The following is a 23,363-nucleotide window of genomic DNA, read 5'->3' as shown; positions in this document are numbered from 1 at the left end:
CCCCGCCGAGCAGGGAGCCCGATGCGGGACTCGATCCAGGGACTCCAGGATCATGACCTGAGCCGAAGGCAGTCGCTTAACCAACTGAGCCACCCAGGCACCCTCCAGAGCTTGTTCTCTTAACCCCTATTTTTGCCTTTCTGTCCCAAAGACCGTAAAAACAATCATTTGAAGCCTGCATTCCCGCGAATCACGCCGGAAATGAAATCAGTGAACGTTCCTATGTTAACGCTCTCTGTAACCCACCTCCTCCCGTTTCATCCTAACAACCATCACAAGTAAGAACAAATCAGAGCTCCAAGGCCTGACCCGCCCAGCGGGACAGATCGCAGTCGCTGGAGACAGCGCTCGGGCGCCCTTCACCCGCCTCAAAATCCCCAAATAGGCTCCCGTGCCAGGACGGCTTCTTCCGGCTCCGCGCTCCCGGAACTCCCGCCCCAGGCGAAGGGGAGTTTCCGGAAAGAATCGACACCAGGGAAAGCCGAAAGGAAGCAGGGGGCGGGGTCGTCCGGGGCCCTCTAGCCTGCGCCTACTCTATGGTCGTCGCCAATTGACAGGTCGCGAGGGGCAAGGCTCCTCTCTATTGGACGCGCGGCCTCGCGTAGGCGGGCAGCTCGGCTCGCGGCGCGCTGAATGGCTGGGCCTGCCACGCGAGGCGGAGGGGCGGGGCGTGGGGGCACGAGGAGCCGGGTGACCCGGCGCGTTAGGAAGGAGGCTGGTGCATGTGGGCTCTCCGCTCGGTGCTGCTGTTGCGCTCCGCGGCCGGGCGCGCCATGTCGCAGGGGCCCGCCCGCCGCCAGCGGCCGCCCAAGGACCCGCTGCGGCACCTGCGCACGCGGGAGAAGCGCGGCGCGGCGTGGGAGCCCGGGGGCCCGAACACCGTGTACCTGCAGGTGGTGGCGGCCGGCGGCCGGGATGTGGGCGCGGCGCTCTACGTGTTTTCCGAGTACAACCGGTCAGTGCGCCCCGCCCGGCCCGCGTGCTGCGCGCCGGGGTCCCCCACGCGTCACTCGTGTGGGATTCCGCTGCTGCAGCCGACGTTGGACCCTCGGGGGGTGGTGGGGGATCCCCGATGCCTTACATCCCACGCCCGTGGAGTTCCCGGGAGCCCCGGAGGAGCCCCAGGCTTGGGTGTGAGCGTCCTCTTTCCAGCCCGGGGTCCCGAGGCCCCACTTGGCACACTTTGAGCCGCACTCGCTCCCGTGCGCCCCAAGACCGGGACCTCGTGGTTGGCGTGTGGGGTGTCAGGTCAGGTGAGGAGATGATGGGGGAAAGCACCCACCTTACCCCAGCATCAGCCTGTTAGGCCCCCAGTCCCATGCTGGCGTCTCTCAGGGAGGGCTCACCGGCAGCATCCTCACGCCAGAAATGCAGCCCAGTAGCCCAACATGAGTTTTTGTTTTGTTTTGTTTTTTGGTGTTTTTTGGCTTGTTTTCTGTAGTGTACGCTAAAGCATCTAAAACCGCGGCAGAGATTTTACAGAGTCCCATCTTCTGAGTATCTTGCCTAATGTTTGTCCTGTAGGTACCTCTTCAACTGTGGAGAAGGCGTCCAGAGGCTCATGCAGGAGCACAAGTGAGTCAACCATTTTCTTTTGGGGTGGAGATGCTCGTGGGGGCTTCTCCGTGGGGAGAGACAGGAGTGTTTTTAAAGCAGAAGAGAGGGTTCCTTGGTCCACTTGTTCGGTCCTGCTCAAATGTTTTGTCATTCTTAGGTTGAAGGTGGCTCGTTTGGATAACATATTCCTGACCCGAATGCACTGGTGTAATGTGGGGGGGTTGTGTGGTAAGTATATTCTTTCTGAGGTCAGAGGCTGGGATTTTAGTCAGCCTTGTTCCCCGCCCCCCCATCTTCCAAGTCCAGGGGAGCTGGAATTCTTTCTACGCTTGCCCTGTCAGCCACAGCTTGGAAAGCTGTGACTCAAAAGGACAGATTTGGACATGAATGCTGCTTCCAAGCATTGTCATCTATTGAGTTGCTGGACTGGAGATACGTGCCAGTAAACTGGAGGATATAGTGGGTTACAGGACACGCACTTACCACCGAGACTCTCGCCGCCACACACACATACCCGCTCTCCGGATTACCCCATTGTGCATGCCCACCAACGAGGAAGGTCAAGATTGTGTCGCTGCCAAAGTCCATAAGCTTTGTGACATGGATAGGAGGGAGTGCAGCGTTGAGCCCTTCCCGTTCTCAGAGCTGAGACCCTGCAGGGCGAGGCAGTGAGGGGCGTGGGCGACAGAATTTAAGGGCGTCCCATCATTTGGTGTGATTTTGCTTCCCGGGTGCCTCACTGCCTCGCCCCAGTCTCAGCCCTGCCCATTCTGGAGGCATCTGAGGAATATCGGGTGTCCCCTACACCTGCAGCAGGAGTCACTTCTGCCCAGGGCCCGTGATCACTGTGCAGAAGCAGGAATGAGGACAAGTAGAGATGTAGCTGGTTAAGTACGGAGTGGGCCTCCTGGTGGCAGCTGCAGCCACCGTGATGAGACAGCTGATGTTCTTTCTCCTTCCAGGAATGATTCTTACCTTAAAGGAAACTGGGCTCCCAAAGTGTGTGCTTTCTGGACCCCCACAACTGGTGAGTCCCTCCTGACTCAGCTTTCAGCGCCGACGCCTCCTTTTTTTGTGTCAGTTGACAAGCATTTCTGTTTCTGCAAATTCGTCTTTGACCCTCCAGAGTTAACAGGTGGTGGAGCCTTTCCAGTTAAGGAGACCTGAGTCCAAAGCCGGATTAACTGTACAACCTTGCACCAGTTCCTTTACCTCTTAGAGCCTCAGTCTATTCATCTGTGAGATGGCTATGAATTCCATAAAGTTGCTAAGGATTTCACGAAATACACATAAAAAATACCGAACCAACTTATTACATGTTGGGCACCAAGGAGGCCCACAGGGAATGTTAGGATTTATTTTTATTACATTTCAGACCTCTTCATATCTTCCAGAACAGCTTCTGAACATTGTTGAGAAGCTGTGTGCACATTGTTTACACTGCTGGCTGACCATTCATTTCCCACTTGGTAAGATGAAAGGTGGGCGCCTGGGTGGCTCAGTGGGTTAAGCATCTGCCTTTGGCTCAGGGCATGATCCCAGGGTCCTGGGATAGAGCCCTGCATCGGGGCTCCCTGCTCAGCAGGGAGTCTGCTTCTCTCTCTCTTAAATAAATAATATATTAAAAAAAAAAAGAAAGGTGAAAGGTAACCAGTCACCAAGGCCTGTTCATTCTGTCTCTAAAATAGTGCCCCAAATCCACCCATTTGTCTCTTCCGTAAAGCCTTCCCTGTCTACTGTGACAGCTGCATATCCTTCCCCACCCCCTGCAACAGTAGCCAGAGGAACCTCTGGGCATATGTGTAGGAGTGTCACACCCAGAACCCTCGGGGCTTCTCTGTAGGGCAGCGTGAACAGCATTATCGGGCCTGCACTGCAGAGAAGTTGAGTGTCCGACTTGGCATCTGTCTCCAGTCTCCCCGCTGGAGCTCCGTGGGCCACTCTCGGCCCTTCCCTGAAGCCCCTTCCCATCCCACGGCTTTGGTTCTGAGCCTTCAGGGCTCCGCTGAAAGGACATGCCACTCAGGAACCCGCCTGACTCTCCAGACAGGTGCCCCCCTGGCCCCTGTGTCTCTCCAGCTTCTTGCAGATCCTTAGCACAACTGCTGCTACCCAGCTACCGTGCTCATCTGTTTCACTTCTCTCGCCACTGGATTTTAAGTTTCACGAGGGCGGGGACCGTGTCCCCTGCTAAACCCTTGGTACCTGGCATATAGCGGACACTGTAAATATTTGTGTAAAGGCGGTTCAAAATACTAAAGTTCATGTTGATGCCTCCTTTTTTTTTTTTTAAAGATTTGTTTATAACTGAGGTGATGGATGTTAGCCACATGGTGGTAGTCATTTTGCAATATAGACAAATCATCATCTTGTGCAGGTTAAACTTATACAATATTATGTGTCAATTACATTTCAATAAAGCTGGCAGGGGGGACAAAATAAACTAACTTTTTTTTTTTTAAAGATTTTATTCATTTGACAGAGAGAGACACAGCGAGAGGGGGAACACAAGCAGGGGGAGTGGGAGAGGGAGAAGCAGGCCCCCCGCTGAGCAGGGAGCCCGATGCGGGGCTCGATTCCAGGACCCTGGGATCATGACCGGAGCCAAAGGCAGACGCTTAACAACTGAGCCACCCAGGCGCCCCTAAACTAACTTTTTTAAAGTTTTTTTTTTTTCTTTAAGATTTTATTTATTTGATAGAGACACAGGAAGAGAGGGAACACAAGCAGGTGGAGTGGGAGAGGGAGAAGCAGGCTTCCCGCCGAGCAGGGAACCCGATGCGGGGCTCCATCCCAGGACCCTGGTATCATGACCTGAGCCGAAGGCAGATGCTTAATGACTGAGCCACCTAGGCGCCCCATGGTTTTTTTGTTTTGTTTTTTTAAAGATTTTATATATTTATTTGAGAGAGAGCACAAGCAGGGGGAGGGGCAGAGGCAGAGGGAGAAGCAGGCTCCCTACAGGGAGCCTGACGCAGGACTGGATCCCAGGACACTGGGATCGTGACCTGAGCCCAAGGCAGACATTTAACTGTTTAACTGACTGAGCCACCCAAGCTCCCCATCTACTAACTTTTTAAAAAAGAGAGTACAATAAAATACTGATTTTTTTTTTCCTTGATGGATACTTTTTAAAGATTTTACTTATTTATTTTAGAGAGTACGTGTGCAGGTGAGTGCGGGGGGAGAGAACAAGAGAGAGAGAGATAGAATCTCAAGCAGATTCCCCACTGAGCACAGAGCCCCACGCAGGGCTTGATCTCACGACCCTGAGATCACGACCGGAGCTGAAATCAAGTCGGACACTCAACTGACCGAGCCACTGAGGCGCCCCTATGTTGATGCCCTTTGATAATTCTTGCGTGCTGCCGGAGCATTCTGCCTTTGTACAACCATAACTGCTGCTTTCTTTGTCTTTTGTAGGAAAAATACCTAGAAGCTATCAAGATATTTTCTGGTCCACTGAAAGGAATAGACCTGGGTATGTTCCTGAGTCTGACTCACCATCTGCCATTTCTTTCTTATATATGCCCCAGTCTCCCAAACTAGAATCCATAAAACTTGGACTAAATTAAGCCTTAACATAAAATGCTTCATCAGTGAGATGAATTTTGAAAATAGTGCCTGTTGCAATTCCTGTGCCCCCACGTTGTGCCCCCAGATATAGTTTAGAGGTGGTTCTCAGTCGAATTGCTCCGGCGGAGCTGGGAGGCACGTGGCCTCTTCCTGGGGAGAGGCCTAACCAAGGAGGCCAGCAGGGCCCTGTCCTGAAGGCCGTGTGCCTCCCCGGCTTGTCAATGCACCTCTTCAATAGAAACACTAATATTTTACTTCAAATTGAATTCCAGTTCTTACAGTTGAGATGGTCGACTCCCTGGCCTCCCAATGCCGTGTGTTAACTTATGCCTCTTAAATTTGAGAATTGGTTTTTTAATTAATTTTTTAACAGGTAGTTATCATATTATGTTTTTTTTTAGCGTAGTAAATCTTAACAGCCGATGAAAATACGTGGGTGCTTCTTTCCTAAAAATTGTTATTTATTCAGAGATTCTGGGTTTAGTGTAGATTCCCAGCCATCTTCCAGGGTAAATCAGTTGCTGTGGTTGGTGATCGGGAAAGCTCATTTTTCCCCAGTGTGTTTGTCCAGTACGATCACTGTCCTTGGTCTTTCTCGTGCAGCTGTCCGGCCCCACTCGGCACCAGAGTACAAGGATGAGACCATGACTGTCTTCCAGATCCCCATATACAGTGAGTGCGCAAGTCCCATTTCCTAGCAGGAGGGAGGGCTGCAGGTCCCAGGCAAGGAAAATGTGGGGTAAAGATAGAAACTGCTGGAATATTGGCGCTGTGTACCCAGTTTTGTGTTTCTGAATATGATTAGGAAATTTAGCTGAGAAATTAAGACATGGTTCCTGCCCTTAGGGAGCTTATAATTTTACAGACAGACACGTTTAGCCCCTAGGTAACGATCATGGTTATACTTTGGGATGTTATGTAATCAAGTAGTGTCAGAAAATAGACGGCTCTCAGATGTACACATTTACTGCTTCGGGTTTATTTGCCGCAGGTGTAAGTACCCCTTTGGAGAGAGGTTGCTGGAGAGGTTTGCACTGGTAACCCTTTTCCATAAATACTAATGCTGTTGGAAGTGTTGTGAGCAGGTCAGAAGGTCTCATGAACCTTCATAGGCCCCAGGGCCAGATGGTGTGGTTTTGACTTAGGGACACACAGTCGGCGGGTCAGGCCAGTCACACTCCACGCCAGGTTTTACCGGTTGCGAGGAGAACACAGGACGCTGGGGACATTTCCTTGACACTCCTCTGATGCCTGCCAAGTGCTGAGGGGACACAGATCAGAGCGCCCAGCGAGGGGCAGAGAAGTCCGGCCCTGGCCAGGAGACGAAGCTTGCAGGGTGCCGGCAGGGGGTGGGGGTGGGGGGTTTCGCTTGAGCAGAGGCAGACGTGCTCGGGGGTCAGTGAGACAGCCGGTCACATCAGAACTCTCCCTGCCTGGCTCGCTCCTGGTCCGATGTCTTCTCTTCCTGACCCCTGCCGACCCCTGGGCCTGATTTGCGTCCCTCGCTGTTCCTCCCTTCCTAGCACGTGACAGGTGGCTTCTCCATGAGGCTGTGGCCCGTGCTGGCTGGGGGACCCTCGGCCTAGGTCTGTCTTCTGGGACAGTGCTGGTGTGTCAGCCGGCCTGCGGCTGTCGTAGGAGAAGGCAGGCTGCCTCAGTGGGCGCTCTGCTGCTGACTGGTGGGAACAGTGGGGCTCTGGCCGGGCGCTCACCTCCGTGGCATGGGGTTTGATTGTCTTCCCTACCAACCAGGTGAGCACAAGTGTGGAGAACGCCGGTCATCTCAGAGTCCAGAACGACTCAGTCCAGAGCGGTCTTCGGATTCCGGGTCTGCTGAAAAGGAGCAGCACCTTCCAGATGGTAACGCTATTTACACAGAACAATGCACCTGTCAAGAGAATGGTTTTCTTTTCTTTCTTTTTTTTTTTAAAGATTTTATTTATTTATTTGAGAGAGAGAGAATGAGAGACAGAGAGCACGAGAGGGAAGAGGGTCAGAGGGAGAAGCAGACCCCCGCCGAGCAGGGAGCCCGATGTGGGACTCGATCCCGGGACTCCAGGATCACGACCTGAGCCGAAGGCAGTCGCTTAACCAACTGAGCCACCCAGTCGCCCCGAGAATGGTTTTCTTTTTTAAAAGATTTTATTTATTTATGAGAGAGAATGAGAGAGAGAGCGCATGAGAAGAGGGAGGGTGAAAGGGAGAAGCAGGCTCCTCACTGAGCAGGGAGCCCGATGTGGGGCTCGATCCCGGGACTCCAGGATCATGACCTGAGCCGAAGGCAGTCGCTTAACTGACTGAGCCCCCCCAGGCGCCCCAGAGAATGGTTTTCTTAGTCTCCTGTCCCTTCACGTGCCAAAGTGGCACTGTTAGCCCGTGTGTCAGACAGGTCCGTCCTCCTCGGTGTGCTGTGGGACTTGGCGAGTGTGGGGGGGCAGGTTGCCGTGAAGGCAGCAGTACAGAGCTCTGGGGCTGACCCCCAGCCCTGGCTGGGTCCCAGACCATGTTCAGTGTCCCCGGAGGAGGGCAGGGTCTGGCAGATCGGTTCCTACAGAGGCTTTCGCGTTTTTCATTAATGCAAAGGAATTTTTCACGAATGCAGAAAACTGAGCCGACCAGTCGGGTCAGTGAGGGGATTGGCCCCCTTCTCTTCCAGAAGGACAGCCTGCTGAGAAGTGGAGTTAAAAATCCCAAGCTTAGATGTGTCGGAGGACTAGGACCCCTTCGGGGGCTGTGGTCCAGTGTTGGGAAGGGCTGCTAACGTTCCTCCTTCTGCCCGGATCGTTTTCTGTCTGATGACCAAGAAGGGGCTGACCCCGGGAGCCGTCCTCCCTGGGATGGCCGGCTGAAGACCCACCGAGAAGGGACTGATCCCGGGAGCCGTCCTCCTTGGGAAGGCCGGCTGAAGACCCACCGAGAAGGGGCTGACCCCAGGAGCCATCCTCCCTGGGATGGCCGGCTGAAGACCCACTGAGAAGGGGCTGACCTCGGGAGCCGTCCTCCCTGGGAAGGCCAGCTGAAGACCCACACCCGCATTTTCTCTGCAGGCCTGTTGGCTTTTGTGGTGTTTCGCATACGCTTGTTTAGAAAGCACGTTACAACTTATTTTTTCTCTCTCCTCCCCATCTGGATAAAATGGGTCATTTTTTTTTTTTTAAGATTTTATTTATTTATCTGAGACAGAGAGAATGAGAGAGACAGAGAGCACATGAGAGGGGGGAAGGTCAGAGGGAGAAGCAGGCTCCCTGCCGAGCAGGGAGCCCGATGTGGGACTCGATCCAGGGACTCCAGGATCATGACCTGAGCCGAAGGCAGTCGCTTAACCAACTGAGCCACCCAGGCGCCCTAAAATGGGTCATTTTTTTTAAACGTTTCACTAGCTAGTTCTAAAGTTTTTCCCCCTGGCGATTTGTGTTTTCTGTTCACTCCCACCTCGGGTGTGAGTAAGAAAAAGAACAGGTCTGCGGGGGAAAGAACACCAGTGTTTCCTTTGGCTTTTCTATCAAACTGTCATGTCCATTTAATTTGGCCCGAAGCCGAACTAAACTTCAGACGATCATCAGTCTGTGAAGCCCATAAACCTTCCCGTTTGCCTTGTTACAATCAGATGTGTTTTTTTCTCAGGTATTGGCCAGAAAAAGAGCGGCAGGGACCCCTCCTTGGTTGTAGCTTTTGTCTGTAAGGTAAGCAAGCGCCTCTCCAGTGGGCTTTTGGTGAGTGTGTGATGGTGACCCTCGGTTAGCTTTCGTCCAGTGACTCAAAGCTAGCGGCTCCTAAGTCCCCTGGTTTATGTTTGCCTATGATTGGCCGCCTTGCCCTTGAGAAATAAAGGTAGCCTTGTTTGCCTTCAGGTGAACTGAGCCTTTGTTCAGACTTCTCCAACTCTGTTTTACTTTGTGTCATTTTACCGTAGCTGCAACCACTAGCATTCCCAGAGGCCTGTGTCCGCAAATCTGAAGTCGGTCCAATTCTGTGAAAATTCTATTACCATAGGGTGTTTTAAAAATTGGACGAATGGCCTCGTTTTAATAGGGCTGTGCGCTAAAATCTGATTCTCTGCAGCAAACACTTTCATCTGCGGTAAGGCCCTACGTTGTCCTTTTGTGGGCAGTGGTTATTTTCTGAGGAGTAGTGTTGACTTTAAAATATATTTGCACTTCTTATCCAAATGATCACACCCACCAGGGATAACCCTTCCGGAAGGTCAGCAGTAATCGTTATTAGCTGCGAGATCATTATCGGTATCCCATCTGTCATTGTATCTCAGTAGTAGTTTTTATGAAAGTGAAGGATGGTTGTTGATAGGCTTGTTCCTTGTGTGTTTCTGAATTTTTAGGCAGCAAAATAATTTTCCAGGTAGGTTTCTCTGGTCATCTGTAATTGTATTAGGTCCTTCCCGCCTTCCTCGGTAGAGGCCTTGGGGTGGGATGGCTTGTGCCCTGTGTGCCGGGCCACGCACCCCTGTAGACCCTGGCTGTCCCGGCTTGTGCCCTGTGTGCCGGGCCACGCACCCCTGTAGACCCTGGCTGTCCCGGCTTGTGCCCTGTGTGCCGGGCCACGCACCCCTGTAGACCCTGGCTGTCCCGGGCCTCGGGGGACTGCATTCTGCTTCGCCTCTGTGTTCCACATGCCCCGCACCCTCGGTGGGAACAGTTTCTCGTGGGTTGAGCCCAGCTCATCGTAGAGGGAGGGGTTTTGCCTGCCTTAGGTCTGCAAGTCCCTGTGAAACGTTAGAGCACTTGGTTGCCATCCTGAAACCCATTTGGGTCTGTGGAGGGAAGGTTGGGTCACAACAGGCCCTGCTAACGTCATCATCTAAATATGTCATTGGAGCTCATCACCTTTGCATTATACGCACACACTTAAACTGTAATCCCTCCTCTAGGATAGCATTTGCCAAGCCAGAAAATTCTAGAATCCTAGTAAGGCTTGAGGATCCAAATCAGAGACTTTGCCCTAAGAGTAATTTCCTTTTAAAGATCTAAGGAAGAAAAATGAAAATTGAATGTAATTCAGTACTCAAAAATTTATTAACATTTTATGTGCTTTCTAATTTTTATTATTACATATGACATAAATACACGTTTTCAGGGACAGAATGATTGATGATTATGAGGTTTTGTGGCAGGATTGTCGTCCACCCTTGTAACATAATAGCATATCGGGGATTGTTTATTATAGCTTTCCTCCAGGGTAAAAGCAACACCGTGTTGCAGGTCTGTGAAAACCACCAGGGAAAGACCCTCCACGCTTTGATTGCCCTGTCCCTGTCATTGCAATATTATGTCGGACAGGGATCGGCATGGTTGGGTCACGTCCTATTAGCTCCTACATGCCGAGTGCAAGACGGTGGGACAGGGGTGTTCGTCCTCAAGGACACACGAAGGAGCCTTTTTGTTTGATTTGGAAATGGATCACATTTTATTACATTCATAAGAAGTTAACGTGGGGAAGTAAGGCCCCGTGCTTTACATCGTTCAGCTTCCAGTCCTGGAGTATTTCAGGATAGAGAACTTCTTCGCGAGATAGCATGGAACATAGAGTACTTCACCTCAGAGCAGTGCCCGGGCTGCATTTTGAGGATCGGGGAGAAGGTGACACGAGGGAGTAAAACCAGAACGGCGTGCTTGGACGGAGGCTGGGAAAAGCCCGGCTGCCTCCTTCCTCCCTCGCTGAGGTGGCGTTTACGTTCTTTTTGTCACAGCTTCACGTGAAGAAGGGCAACTTCCTGGTGCTCAAAGCCAAGGAGCTGGGCCTGCCAGTGTGAGTGCCGGCGGGGGGCGCGCCGTTGGGCGGGGGGGGCGGTGGGGGCGCCTGTGTCCCTGCCGCACCCCGTCTCATGGACGGCTGGCCCCTTCTTCCAGCGGGACAGCTGCCATCGCTCCCATCATTGCTGCCGTCAAGGACGGGAAGAGCATCACTTACGAGGGCAGAGAGGTGAGACGCCCCGTTTTTGCGATGTTTTGGCAGTGATGGCTGGGGCCTGGAACACAGGTCCAGACCTCCCCTTTGAGGGAAGTAGAACAGCTCAGACTTCCTTCACTGGGCTGAGCGATACAGCAGGGTCTCTTATCTGGACTTGTCCCGCTTGTCCACGCTGCCTGCCTTTGGGAGCACCTACTTAGCATCTGAGGGATGGATTTTAGGCCCCTGGCCCCAGGGAATGCCACTGTGTTCTTAGCCAGGATGTTTCCTCTGGCATCTAAGGTTGTCAGGACCAGTGGCCGCAGACCTGAGGGCACCGTGAATGCCCCGCCTGGTTTCGTGGCCACCCTGGGTTTGAGACGCCCTCTGCAAGCCAGCCTCCTGGGCATACATAAGCAGAGCACACGGCAAGGGCATGGGTGGTGATCCTCCTGTTGGCTTTGTGCTTGTTCAGGAGGGATTATGTGTAAGGTGGCCCGTTGACTTGAAGGCCAGTCAGTGTGTTTGCCAAGCTGTGACTCTGCCCTGGGAGAGAACCGTGACCCCAGTGATTTTGCAGATTTTGCCTGAAGAGATCTGTACGCCTCCGGATCCTGGTCTTGCCTTTGTTGTGGTAGAATGTCCGGACGAAGGATTCATTCAACCCATCTGTGAGAACGCCACCTTCAAGAGGTGATGAGGGCTCTGGGGGTGGGGGGAGCCCAGCCGGCATCGACCGGGGTCAGGGTGTCTGCCTGACCCGTGGCTGCTCCTGGCACCGAGCCGTGGCTGCGGAAGGCCACGCTGAGTTCCAGACTCCTGCCGGTGGGCTTTGTGCGCACAGCCTTGGAAGTGAAATTAGAAAAGAGCGAAAGCCAGAGACCACTTGCCGACTAGAATACCAGTGGCCTGTTAGAGTGCTAAGTCTAGGACAAATTCTAGAACTTTCTTCAGTTCTAATTAATACCCCTATCATTTTTGGGTTATTTTTACCTAAGTAAGTTTTCTTCGCTTGCTGGTATTGAATCTGAGTAGGCGGGTCTGAAGGCTGTGAGACCGTCTTGGTCGAGGGCCCGTGTTACGGGACAGACTCTCAGTCTGGACACACCTTTGGTCTGCTCTTCTGGTGGCCCAGGTGCCATTCTCTCTCGTCGCCCAAGAAAGTGGACCCATGGGCAGCTCAGCTTCAGTCCCGGGGAGCTTTGACCCCCACGTTGCCGTTTTCATTTCTCTCCCATTCCTAATGGTTTACTCTACGCATATTTCTCCTGTTCCTCATTTGTATTTATGTTTTGCACGTAGTGTTTTATTCCGCTTATCACAACAGATCTTTTTTGGGCAGCTATAACGCTTTTAAGTTGGTGTTGGCAGCTCTCCCTGAGATGCACTTGATTCTCACTGGGTGAATCCAGGTTCCGTGGCGGCGTAGGCTTTGTGTTGTCATCAGGTCACCGTTGTGTGAAGGGAGGGATAGGGAGAAAGTACTGCATGTATTTTCTGGGGGGAGGAACCGGAAGGAAGCACCTCAGTGTGTTAGTAAGTGACAACTCTAGACGGAATTACAGACAATTTTAATTCTCCACGCCCGTAGCTTGGGTCTGCTGGAAGGCAGACGGCAAGGTGGGACTGCGGGTGCCCGAGATTCATGGGGGAAGGTCCTGTGAAAGATAAAGGAGAGCGGGAGCAAGAAGAGGCTGGGAGAGCTTGGGTCCTGCTCCGCAGGTCAGAGCCCTGTGCCCGGAGGGGGGCAGGAGGAGGCTCGGGTTCTCAGTGGGAAGACCCACGGGCCAGCCCCAGAGCCTGCGGACTAGAGGAATCCCGGGTTGGTGCCCTGCTGGGCTCAAGTACCTCTAGGAGCAGCCCGGGCACAGCCTGGCCTGGGCGCGGAGGCCGTGGGTCCCCGCAGTCCCCAAGAGCAAGCGGCGTGGTGCCCTTCCCTGGCCGCACGGTCACCGTTTGTGGAGGTTGTGAGTCTGCCTCGCCGTACAAAGCCCGACTCCCCTCCTCCTCCCTTCCGCCCAGGTACCAAGGAAATGCCGATGCCCCCGTGGCGCTCGTGGTTCACATGGCCCCAGAGTGTGTGCTTGCGGACCCCAGATACCAGCAGTGGATGGAGAGGTAGGACGCATTTCCATCCGTCCTCCCCCTCGCGCCGGGAGGTGCTCCCTCCCCTTCCTGCCGGGGCTCCCTGCCCTCCCGGAGTTCGGGGTGAGTTTGGGGAGCAGACAGCAGTACCGCTGGTGCAGAAAGCTTGTGTCGGGCCCAGCTGGATCCACCTGCCACCCTCCCCACTCTGTCCGAAGGAGGACCTGCCACCCGCTCTCCGTGAGCCTCAGTTTAGGGACTGACAGGCGGGGTGTGGACGGGTCTGCAGCTCATTCCGTTCCCTTCCCTCTTGCCATCCACCCTGCGAGGTCTACTAGCGTCTAGTAACTGGAGAAGGGGTCACCTGGCCTTCTCCTCGGGGCCCCACTGGCCAAGCTCAGCAGCCGGGTGGAGGGAGTGTTGGAGCTGAACTCGGGGCCCCCGGTGCCTGGGTGCTGTTCCAGCCTCCCCGCCAGCGCGTCCCAGGCGCCCCGTCTGCTCCTTCCTCACGACCCCCGCAGGCTCCTGCGCATGGCCCGCCCTCCCTGGAGGGCCCGCGTCCTGTCCATCCCTGTATGGTGCTGCCCCTTCTTCCGCCCTCTACTCCACTTTGTTCCCAGTCCCTGGCTGCAGGTCCGGACATCTCAGCCTTCTGGGTTCTTCGCGTGCTCCTTCCAGCACAGCCCGAGGCACTTCGGTCTGGAGAGGGCACTGGGCTTGGAGGCGGAGGAGCGGGACCGTGTCGGCCGGTCTTTCTGGACCCGCCACTTAGTCTCTCTGAACCCTTCCCGCTACCTTCTTTGCCCCTGGTGTCGCCGCTACCCCTTTCGTGGGAGTCCTCCTAAAGGGTGCTGTGAACGCCCCGTCGCTTTGCCTTAGGTTTGGGCCTGCCACCCAGCACCTGGTCCTGAACGAGAGCTGCTCGTCGGTCCACAATCTCCGCAGCCACAAGATCCAGACGCAGCTCAGCCTCATCCACCCCACCATCTTCCCCCCGCTCGCCACCCCCCATGGCCAGGTAGTGTCCCCCGCGGCCCCCTGGTCCGCCCCCTCGCCTGTTCCTTCTCTCCACCGAGTGGGATTTGTGTCTTCCAGGAGGAACACGCCACCTTCCCTGTGCCCACAGTCCGGGGCGAATGTCTCCTCAAGTATCAGCTCCGTCCTCGGAGGGAGTGGCAGAGGTCTGTGGGACTCTGAGCTGACCGAAGGGTCTAGATCGGGGGTTGCCAAGCTCTTCTTGCGAAGGGCCAGGCGGTAGATATTTCAGCCTGAGCGGGCCATGCGGTGTGTGTCCGGGGTGTTGAACTCCGTCCCTGCCGCCGCTGGGGCCTGGAGCACCTGTAAATGAGCCACTGCGGCTGAGTTCCCCAGCAAGATCCATCCCCGGAACCGGCTGCTCTGGTCCGGGCTGAGGTGGGAAGAAGAGGCCAGTGGTTATTCTTTCCTAAAGGCGTTTTCCCTCATGATAATGGTGATATCGCTTCTCTTGTTTTACAACAAAGAACGTGAGTGTTTGATGGAGATTAGGCACCCTGGGTCCCATCCTCCGAAATAAGAGAGAATCGTTAACGTTTTGTCTTTTAAATTGGAGCACATGGGGAATGCAGTCTTCTGGAAAGTGTGTATGTGGGTCTGTGGCCTGACAGGTCCGTCTTTTCCCGAGTCATTATGCAGCCTTCAGGAACGAGACTTTTATGGGTTCTCCACATAGGGACGTTTTGCTCATTTCAGATGTTTCTAGGTTGTTGTTGTTTAATGTAAAGCGTTAAATGTTTCGTGTGTAAGTGTCTTGAGTGGAACTCTTGTTCCCTTAGGGCGATTCTTAGATGTGGGATGGCTGGGTTGGGGTGTGACCCGTTCTGAGGCCCTCGGTGAACGTGACGTCCAGAAAGGCTCTGCCCATGGACGGTCCCACCAGTAATCCCTCCATGTGGCTCGTATGTCCAATCTGCATCTCGAACAGGTCGAAGCTTCCCGTGTGCTGCGTTGTGTCCGTGTTAGTTGTAACTGGATGAGGAGGCTCTGGTGTTGAGTAGTTGGGTTTTCTGAGAGACCACGCGATCGCGTGACTGGGGCCCACAGATGCGGCCTTGGGATTTCGGAGCCTGGCCGATACCCAGATTCGCCTTTACCTGGGCAGAGTGCACACCCCAGGCCTCCTGCGTTAGAACCTGGGGAGCTGGGCCTGGCCTCGCTGCGTGAGCTCCCGGGTTAGCAGAGCTCCCAGTCCGGGTGAAGAGCCGCCGATCCGAGGCTGGCCTCTCAGTGTGCCTGGGACCAGCCACGTCGTAGCGTCGGGGCCTTGCTAGAAACACAGCCTCGGGTTCCAGCCCCGAGGCGCCAAGTCAGGGCCTGCGTTTCCACAGCGTTCTTGGGGGATGAGCTGTGCCCACGTTCGTGGGGGTGCTGGTGGCATCCGGCGGGCAGAGGTCAGGACCCTGCCGGATGTCAGTATTGCCAGGGTCGTCAGACTCTGAGCTGAGATGTGCTGAGGGGCCGAAGCTGTTCAGAACGTGCTCCGAGGCCCCCGCTTCACTGAGAAGGGTTCCACATGGCAGGAGAACAGAACTGCCCCGGGTTGCTTCGTCTTCGGTCTTGATTTGGAGAACTTTCTGCAGATGGGCATCTGCTTGAGGCCACGTGCCCGCTTTGGTCACTGAGATGCTGTCCTCCCTGCAGGGATGCTGTTATTGTCTGCAATCCCAATGAATTCATAGCTGAGGCCCTGGAGCTCCCCAATTTCCAGGAAAGCGTGCAGGAATACCGGGAGGCCATGCAGGACGGCCCAGCCCCAGCAGGTGAGTGGAAGACCCCGGAGCCGCCTTCCCCTCCTGGTTGCTGCCCTCCTGCGGGTGTTTTCAGAGCGCTAAGGAGAATGACAGCCAGGTCTAGTTCCATAACCCCGTGCTGCTTTATTCTCCAAAAACACCCGTGCCCATGCCTGCCCGCCTGCCCTCCCCACCGAAGACCAGCTCAATGGGAACGTTGGGTGATGGTGCCCAGCCCTTGTGTAGCGGGCACGCACCATCTGCCACGGTTCTGGGAGCTCCTGCAAGACCCTGGAAAGAACTTTGTACTGGGCCTCTGCCGACTCGGGATCTGGTCCTGGCTTGGCTAATAGGGAGCCACGGCAGATCTGGCCACGTCACTCACCTTGCTGGGCTTTCACTGCCCCATCAGGAAAAGTCGTTACGAGGAGCTTGGGGACCTCTGCTCCAGTAGCTGGGTTTTCTAGCCTGCTTTTCAACTAATGCTAGAAGCAGAGAACACCGGACTAGAAAGCGGGGGGCGTTAATGCAGCCAGGTGGTCCTTACCCCCCCCGACGGTAGGTTCTCCAGGGAAGTCAGCCTGGGCTGGTGTAGAGCCTCGGCTCTCATGGAAGGGACATACCAGGTCTCCCTGGACTCCGGTCCTGGCTCTGCCTCTTCCCATCTGGAGGGCTGACCCTCTGAGCCTGTTTGCACCCCTGTAAAGCCAGGGGTCCCTCCCTCCCCCAGCAGTGTGGTTATGGCACCCGCAAGAAGAACAGGTCTGGTGGTAAGGACTGGACGCCAGGCGGATGCCAGCAAGGGGGATGAGAGCCCCTTGCGGTAAATGAATCACAGCCTGAAAAAGTGCCCTTTGTGATGCGAAAGACTTAGAGCAGGTCTCTGGAAGGAAAGGCTCCGGGTTTATCCGCTCTGCCTTCCAGACAGCCACTTATCCACAGACAGCCAGGGGCCCCGCCACAGAAGGACCCCTGCCAGGTGGGGTGACCAGCCCCTCCTGGGAGGCTGCACCTACCCCTCTCTGGGCTGAATGCTGGCTCACTTCTGACCCAAACAAATGGACCCTTTTGCGTGTGTTTTTCACAGAGAAAAGAAGCCAGTACCCAGAAATCGTTTTCCTCGGAACGGGCTCTGCCATCCCCATGAAGATTCGAAATGTCAGTGCCACGCTTGTCAACATAAGGTACTGCTCTTCTCCTGGGAGACCTCCATCCACGGGGGCACGTACGTCCTGCCCCCCTCTCCCCCCACCCCCTCCAGCCCAGGCTACTTTGAAGATGCAGCCCTATCAAAGTGTGTACGCTTGTCACCTTGGCCGGAGTGTCCGGAAGGGGAGTAGTGGGCGTTAATGCCTTTAATAGGTTCTGGGGTCACCAGACTTCATCCCCCGTTCTGTGGACAAAACAGCCGGCTCTGCTGGAGGCCGTGCACCTTGCTGAGAAATGATCTCGCTGAATTTTCACAGTAATCCTATGAAGCAGTGATTGCCCATTTCCTTGATCGGTAAACTAACCTTCCAAGAGGTTCCCAGTTGCCACAGCTGGGCAGGGGTGGATCCGGAGCGTGAGCTGGAGTCTGCACCACTGGTTGGGCCGTGTCCTGACTGGTGACTGCGGGGGACAGCTGCTGGGTGTGTGCGCTGTCTCGGCGTCAGCGCCCGGACTGGGTGGGTTTTGGGGGCTTCGCTTGGGTTTGCCTGGTGTCCTGGCCCGCAGAGAGGTCAGTCCGGGCCCCGAGCAGTGTTCACGTCTGCAGGAAGTCAGACTGCGCAGTAGCGGGCTGGCTCTGAAATTTGGCTTTGCCGTCTGAGATGCTGGCGGTGGAGGGCGGCCCGCCGGCTGACGCGCTGGGCGCACACAGCACTTACAAGTGCACCCCGCCAGCAGAAATGCACCGTCTGGGACGCATTCTCTGGCCGCTGAGGGGGTGCAGTCAAGCGGCTCGGCAGGCCCAGCCTGTCCCCGGGGGCTTGACGAGGGCAGCAGGTGCACGTGCATCTCCCGTGTCCTCAGGGCTACGTGGTTTTGCCCTCCCATTCCCCAAACTGGGTGCCAGCACTGTGTGGCTCAGGGGACTCTGCGTATGTTCAGGGGTTGCAGGGTTCCGTGGCTAATCAGTCCCTTCGTATAATGAGCTCGGCCGTCCAAAACGGCCTTCGTGTTTAGAGAAGCTTCTCGGAATGAGCACGAGAGGTTCTGGAAGATGTAGGAAGCACACAGCCACTTCCGCCTCTTCTCCAGAAACGCAAACCCTCCAGACCTCGAAGCCTTTCCCGGCACCAGTGACTGTCGCTCTTTTCCACAGCCCCGACGCGTCCCTGCTCCTGGACTGTGGCGAAGGCACGTTTGGGCAGCTGTGCCGTCACTATGGAGACCAGGTGGACAGGGTCCTGGGCACCCTCGCCGCCGTGTTCGTGTCCCACCTGCACGCGGATCACCACACGGTGAGCGGCGGCGGATGATGGGGCCCCAGTGGAGGGCACGGGCTGCCCGGGTCAGCGTGACCCCTGCACCGCCCCCCCCCCCCCCCCCTGCTTGCCTTTCCTGCCCTTCCTCGCAGACGGCCCCCGCCGCCACTTTTCCTCTCGCTGGTGCAGTCGCTCTGCTGGGGGCGCCGCCTCGTCCCTCCGTGCGCCCCGCTGTCCTGCTGCAGCGAGGCTTTGGCCTTCACCCCGGCTGGCCTGCTCCAGGGGGACCTCAGCCGGAGACGGGAGGCCTGCTGTCCCCGGGCCGGCTGGGTCCCCCGCCCCGATCACACCGCCCACGGCAGCGGCCGATAGGGAGGGAGGAGGACTCCAGAACCCGGGCGCCGGGCGGAGAGCCGACTTTAGTCGTGGCTGACGCGTGTCCCCTTCTCCACACCCCCTCGGCCCCCCCAGGGCTTGCTGAATATTCTGCTGCAGAGAGAACGGGCTCTGGTGAGTGTGGCCCTAGGTCTTCCGGACATTTGAGTTTGGTGGTTTGCACGTTCGCACGTCCTGCTCCATCCGGAACCGTTCTTGTCGCTGACTCAACGGCTCCGGTGTCCTTGTCTCAGGCGTCCCTGGGGAAGCCGTGTCCCCCGCTGCTGGTGGTCGCCCCGACCCAGCTCAAGGCCTGGCTCCATATGTACCACAACCAGTGCCAGCAGCTGCTGCAGCACGTGAGGTGGGCACAGGCACCCCGACCCCGCCCACGCCCCCAGGCCGACCACGCCCTTGCCCCGGCCACGCCCCGATGCTGACCACGCCCTGGCCCCCCACTACACCCCAGCCCCCGGCCACGCCCCGATGCTGACCACGCCCCTGCCCGGCCACGCCCCGACGCTGCCTTCCCGGGGCCGGGGGGCGCGGCGGCGGGAAGGAGTGAGGCCAGTGGCCGCTGCGCGCTCCTTTGCGTCTGTTCTCCGCCCTCTTGGCGGTTCCGTTCTAGTCTCGAGATTCTCCACGAAACCCTCAAGCTGCGGCTGCCACAGGGCGGGCCCCTCCTGTCCTGCGGGTCCCTTGCCACAGCCTGGGTTGGGGGGCTTGCTTTGGCCCTGCTCTTTTCTCTTCGTGACGGCTTTGTGTTTCTTTATGGTAAGGAGTTTGGGGTTCTCTAGCCAGACGCTTGAACTCTGAATCACGTTTTTCGTGTTTGCTGCGTAACCCTTGTGTGTCCTCACAGCCTGATTCCCGCCAAGTGCCTTCAGAAAGGAGCGGAGGTCTCCAGCCCCGCGGTTGAAAGGCTGATTGGTTCGCTGCTGGGAGCGTGTGACCTGGAAGACGTAGGGGGGGCGCCCGCAGGCCGGGGGGGGGGGGGGGGGTGGGGGGAGGGGGTCCCTGCACAGCTGCCCGCCTGCTGCTTCAGTTTCAGACCTGCCTGGTCCGGCACTGCAAGCATGCTTTCGGCTGCGCGCTGGTCCACACGTCCGGCTGGAAAGTGGTCTATTCCGGGGACACCATGCCCTGCGAGGCCCTGGTCCAGATGGGTAAGTAGAGGCAGGGGGCCGGGGAGGGTCTGAGGACCCCGGGCCCAGCGCTTGTCAGGCAGGGGACTCCGCTCCACGGGCTGTGCTCATTATTCTCTAGGGAAGGACGCCACCCTCCTGATACACGAGGCCACGTTGGAAGACGGCCTGGAGGAGGAGGCTGTGGAAAAGACACACAGGTAGGGGAGAGCCCTGAGCTGCGGTCACCTGCTCCCTGCCCTGCGGGGACGCACCGTGCTCCCCAGTGACAGTGACCCGAGGCCGGCCGGCCTGCTTCCCCGCGAGGCCATGGGGGTTTCTGCCTGCTTCTGCAGCGCTGTCTGGGCAGGGGGCCACCCGGGGCGGGTTTCTCCGAGTATTGCAGATACACGAACATCAGCTGTCAGCCACATTGGGGACCTGCCGGGGGAAGGAGGGCCCGGGGCAGCTCTTGGGCTTTGCTGGGACAAGAGTGTCCCCCGAGTGAGGAGCCACCTGCCTGTGCTCTGCTGCCCTCACGGATGGGTGGTGTGCCCGCCAGCGCTCGGCCTGGGCTCCATCTGGGGGCATGAGTGAGGAATCTGGCCCTTAGCAGAGTTGGTGTCGGCGACAGAGGTGGCCTTCCTGGGGTGCACGGGGGAAGTCTGGGGGCCGGGGCCTTCCCTGCACTTGGGCATCAGCCTTACGTGGCCCCTCTGTTGGCAGCACTACCTCCCAGGCGATTGGCGTGGGGGTGCGGATGAACGCGGGGTTCACCATGCTGAACCACTTCAGTCAGCGCTATGCCAAGGTGCCACTCTTCAGCCCCGACTTCAACGAGAAAGTGGGGATTGCCTTTGACCACATGAAGGTCTGTGCCCCGCGGGCCGGGTGGGGGTGGGGTGGGGCGGAGACAGTGCTCCCTACGCAGGGTGCTTGGGGCCAAGGGTAGGAGGGTCTGTTCATGCCCCCTGGCGGGCCCACCTGCTCCAGGGCCTTCGGGACAGACTTGAGTCTTGGGCTGCTGGAAGTGATGGGGGGACTCTGGCCCACGCCGTTCCCCCAGGCCCGTGACTGGGGGAGACAGGTGTGCTCCCCTCTCCTGCTGGGGAAGCCCCTCCGGCCTCCCTGAACAAGGGTGGGGGCGGGGTATGCCTCTGACGAGCCTGGTTTTCAGAGTCTGGGCTGCCGTTCAGTGGGGCCCCCTAAGCCAGGAGTGGGGAGTCTGTGCCCCTTTCTTGAGAGGGCTTCCTCCCTCCCTCCCTGGCCTCGTCCCTGTGGTCAGCTGACACAGAGGTGGGCAAGAGGGAGCTGGCGCCTGCCCCGCGAGCAGAGGGCCCCCTCCGTCCAGCTCCTGCCGGGCCCTGGATGCACATCCTGATTCTGGGCTCGCCTTCCAGGTCGGCTTCGGGGACCTCCCGACGGTGCCCAAGCTGACCGCACCGCTCAAAGCCCTGTTTGCCGGCGACATCGAGGAGATGGAGGAGCGGAGGGAGAAGCGGGAGGTGCGGCTGGCGCGGACGGCCCTGCTGTCCAGGGAGCAGGCGGGTGGCCCCGAGGACGGGACGCCCCTGCAGAAACGGGCCCTCACAGAGCAGCCTCAGAGCCCCCAGAGCAAGAAGGTCAGGGCCCAGTGAGGGCGCGGGAGGGACCCTGGACTTGCAAGGCTGGCGTTCTCCACATGGCACGGTGTGGGCTCCCCTGACCTGGTGGGAGCCGGGGGGCTCAGTTCGACCAGGAGGCACCAGGGTGTGTGTGTGTGGGGGGGGGTGCACCCGGGCCTTGGCGAGGGCCCCGCACAGGGACGGCCCTGCTGGACACCTCCTACGGCCGGTGCCTCGGGACATGAGGCTGCTGGATGGAAGACCAGGGACAATTCGAATTCGGTACAGACCGATTTTTAAAGAAGTCACATGGAAAACCGGCCTGCCCACTCCCGAGGCCAGCCACATCCCCGAGCGCTGGGTGGTGGGCAGGAGTCCAGGAATAGCCTTTGCAAAGCAAAGAGGCCGCTTGGAACCTGAGTGCCCTGCTTCATTCCGGTGCCACCTCGGAGCAGGGGTCTCCCTGCCCTGCAGAGTTGCGCCACCCGGTACCCGGTGTGACCTGCAAGCCAGCTCTGATCGCGGCCGGGGCCCAGGGAGCTGCCACCCCGCTGTAGCCTAGTTTTTGACCGAGTCAAGCCACGCCAGCAGGATCCGGGCAGCGGCTCAGGAAAACGCAAGTCTTCGCGCTATGGCAGGGGAAATGGGAGACTACGGATGTGCTTGCCCCACGGCGAGAACGAGACGCCCTCCCTGCCCTCAGAGTGTGGAGAGATCGGACGTCGAGCCGGCTCTCCTGCCCTCCTTTTGGGATTTAACAACAAACACTGAGGTCAGTGCTTGGAAATGGGAACTTCCCACTAATTAATTTGGTATTTATTTGTGAGAACACAGAGCTTTAAAAGCACAGGCGATCTGGAAGACGCCGACCGAGCATTTTAGCCTGGCCCAGCCGTGACCTCCGATGTCCTCCTGAGGGTCCCCTGCACGGAGGCGTGTCCCCAACACAAGAAGATAGGCCACGCTCAGGGATAATAAATCTATTTTAATAACATTACTTTCAACAACTATTTGTACATGTATTTAAAGGTAACTTTCGACCCCTGGGCTCCATTACAAGTTGGGTACGGACCCGTCCTTGCCAGGAAGTGAGCAAAGCTGTTAACATCCAAAAAGTTGGTGAATCCCACCATCGGGGCAGAGTTATCTTACACTGTTGTCGGGAAAAATAATTAATTAGGCCTTTAAATTTCTCATTGTACACCTATACATTGGTTTAGTTTGAATGGCTCAAATTAAACAAATATAGATTTCATATATACAAATATTATATCCTGTATAGGTATATCGGATCTATTTTAAAAGGATAAAATCGGAAAGAGTGACTTGGCATGCATGACCCGAATCTGTCTTGCTCCTTCAATCCTGAAGTGTGACTGGGCTCCCAGAGAACGGATGGGACCCCCCCCCCCCCCCGAGGAGGAAAGGGGTGGGGGGTGAGCCGCGGCTGAGCGAAGCCCGCCACCCTGCAGGCCCGGTGGCCTCGGGTCCCCGCGGGCCACCTTCCCGCCCTACGCATGCTCTGGGTAACAGATTTATTGCTAGTCCCCGTGGCCACCCGGGAGGAGAGGCAGGCTCCCGGCCCCCACCGAGCAGAGGCCTTGGTGGGCCGTCCAGACACCCTCAGGATCACCTTTTCAAATTCAGAAGTACAAAACAAGAAGGTAGGGACCGAAGCTCTCAGTCACATGGTCGGGAAAAGTAAAACCGTTAGGAAGTGAAACAAATTGGGTTTGAAGCCAATGACTTTAGAGCCCACGCGGTAAGGGCAGCCTGAAAGATTTTTACACCGGCTGGCCCCCTCCCCAGCTTGTGCAGCAGGCAAAGGTCAGTGCCGGGACTTCTAGAATCCAGAACTCGGTGCGCTGTAGGGGAGAGGTTGTGTTCCCCCCCGCCCCCCGGTAGCCACGAGTGGAACCAGGCACCCCGACCCTCCTGCGCACCTCCCCCAGCCTGCACCCG

General features: G+C 56.9%; 1 protein-coding gene across 3 annotated transcripts; it reads left to right on the top strand.

The window, feature by feature from the left end:
* The first annotated feature begins 695 nt into the window (after positions 1–695).
* On the top strand, positions 696–22,367 carry ELAC2 (elaC ribonuclease Z 2). Of its 3 annotated transcripts, none has more exons than XM_044921774.1 (24): positions 696–955; positions 1,525–1,575; positions 1,715–1,785; positions 2,520–2,584; positions 4,981–5,038; positions 5,737–5,805; positions 6,886–6,993; positions 8,758–8,816; positions 10,838–10,896; positions 10,998–11,070; positions 11,618–11,730; positions 13,060–13,155; positions 14,002–14,140; positions 14,221–14,303; positions 15,802–15,920; positions 16,978–17,074; positions 18,196–18,334; positions 18,770–18,808; positions 18,928–19,037; positions 19,536–19,635; positions 19,719–19,839; positions 19,940–20,018; positions 20,524–20,668; positions 21,198–22,367. In XM_044921774.1, exons 1-24 carry the CDS (start codon positions 723–725, stop codon positions 21,432–21,434), a joined length of 2,463 nt encoding a protein of 820 aa, XP_044777709.1. In that variant the 5' UTR covers positions 696–722; the 3' UTR covers positions 21,435–22,367. The 3 variants fall into 3 exon arrangements, with proteins under 3 accessions (XP_044777709.1, XP_021550521.1, XP_044777710.1); XM_021694846.1 differs by having other exon boundaries at positions 14,218–14,303; XM_044921775.1 differs by lacking the exon at positions 6,886–6,993 and having other exon boundaries at positions 14,218–14,303.
* The last annotated feature ends 996 nt before the right edge of the window (positions 22,368–23,363 follow it).

This window comes from Neomonachus schauinslandi, chromosome 15 (assembly GCF_002201575.2).
Source record: "Neomonachus schauinslandi chromosome 15, ASM220157v2, whole genome shotgun sequence".
In the NCBI taxonomy this organism is placed as follows: domain Eukaryota; kingdom Metazoa; phylum Chordata; class Mammalia; order Carnivora; family Phocidae; genus Neomonachus; species Neomonachus schauinslandi.
Note: the sequence above shows the minus strand (reverse complement) of the source record. Positions and strands in the feature narration are given on the sequence as shown.

What these genes read in the sequence shown, in the direction of transcription:
- ELAC2 (XM_021694846.1), top strand. Translation starts at nt 723, where the DNA reads ATGTGGGCTCTCCGCTCGGTGCTGCTGTTGCGCTCCGCGGCCGGGCGC. An exon ending in GTGTTTTCCGAGTACAACCG is followed by an intron (nt 956 to 1,524) that starts GTCAGTGCGCCC and finishes TTTGTCCTGTAG; the next exon opens with GTACCTCTTCAACTGTGGAG. An exon ending in AGGCTCATGCAGGAGCACAA is followed by an intron (nt 1,576 to 1,714) that starts GTGAGTCAACCA and finishes TGTCATTCTTAG; the next exon opens with GTTGAAGGTGGCTCGTTTGG.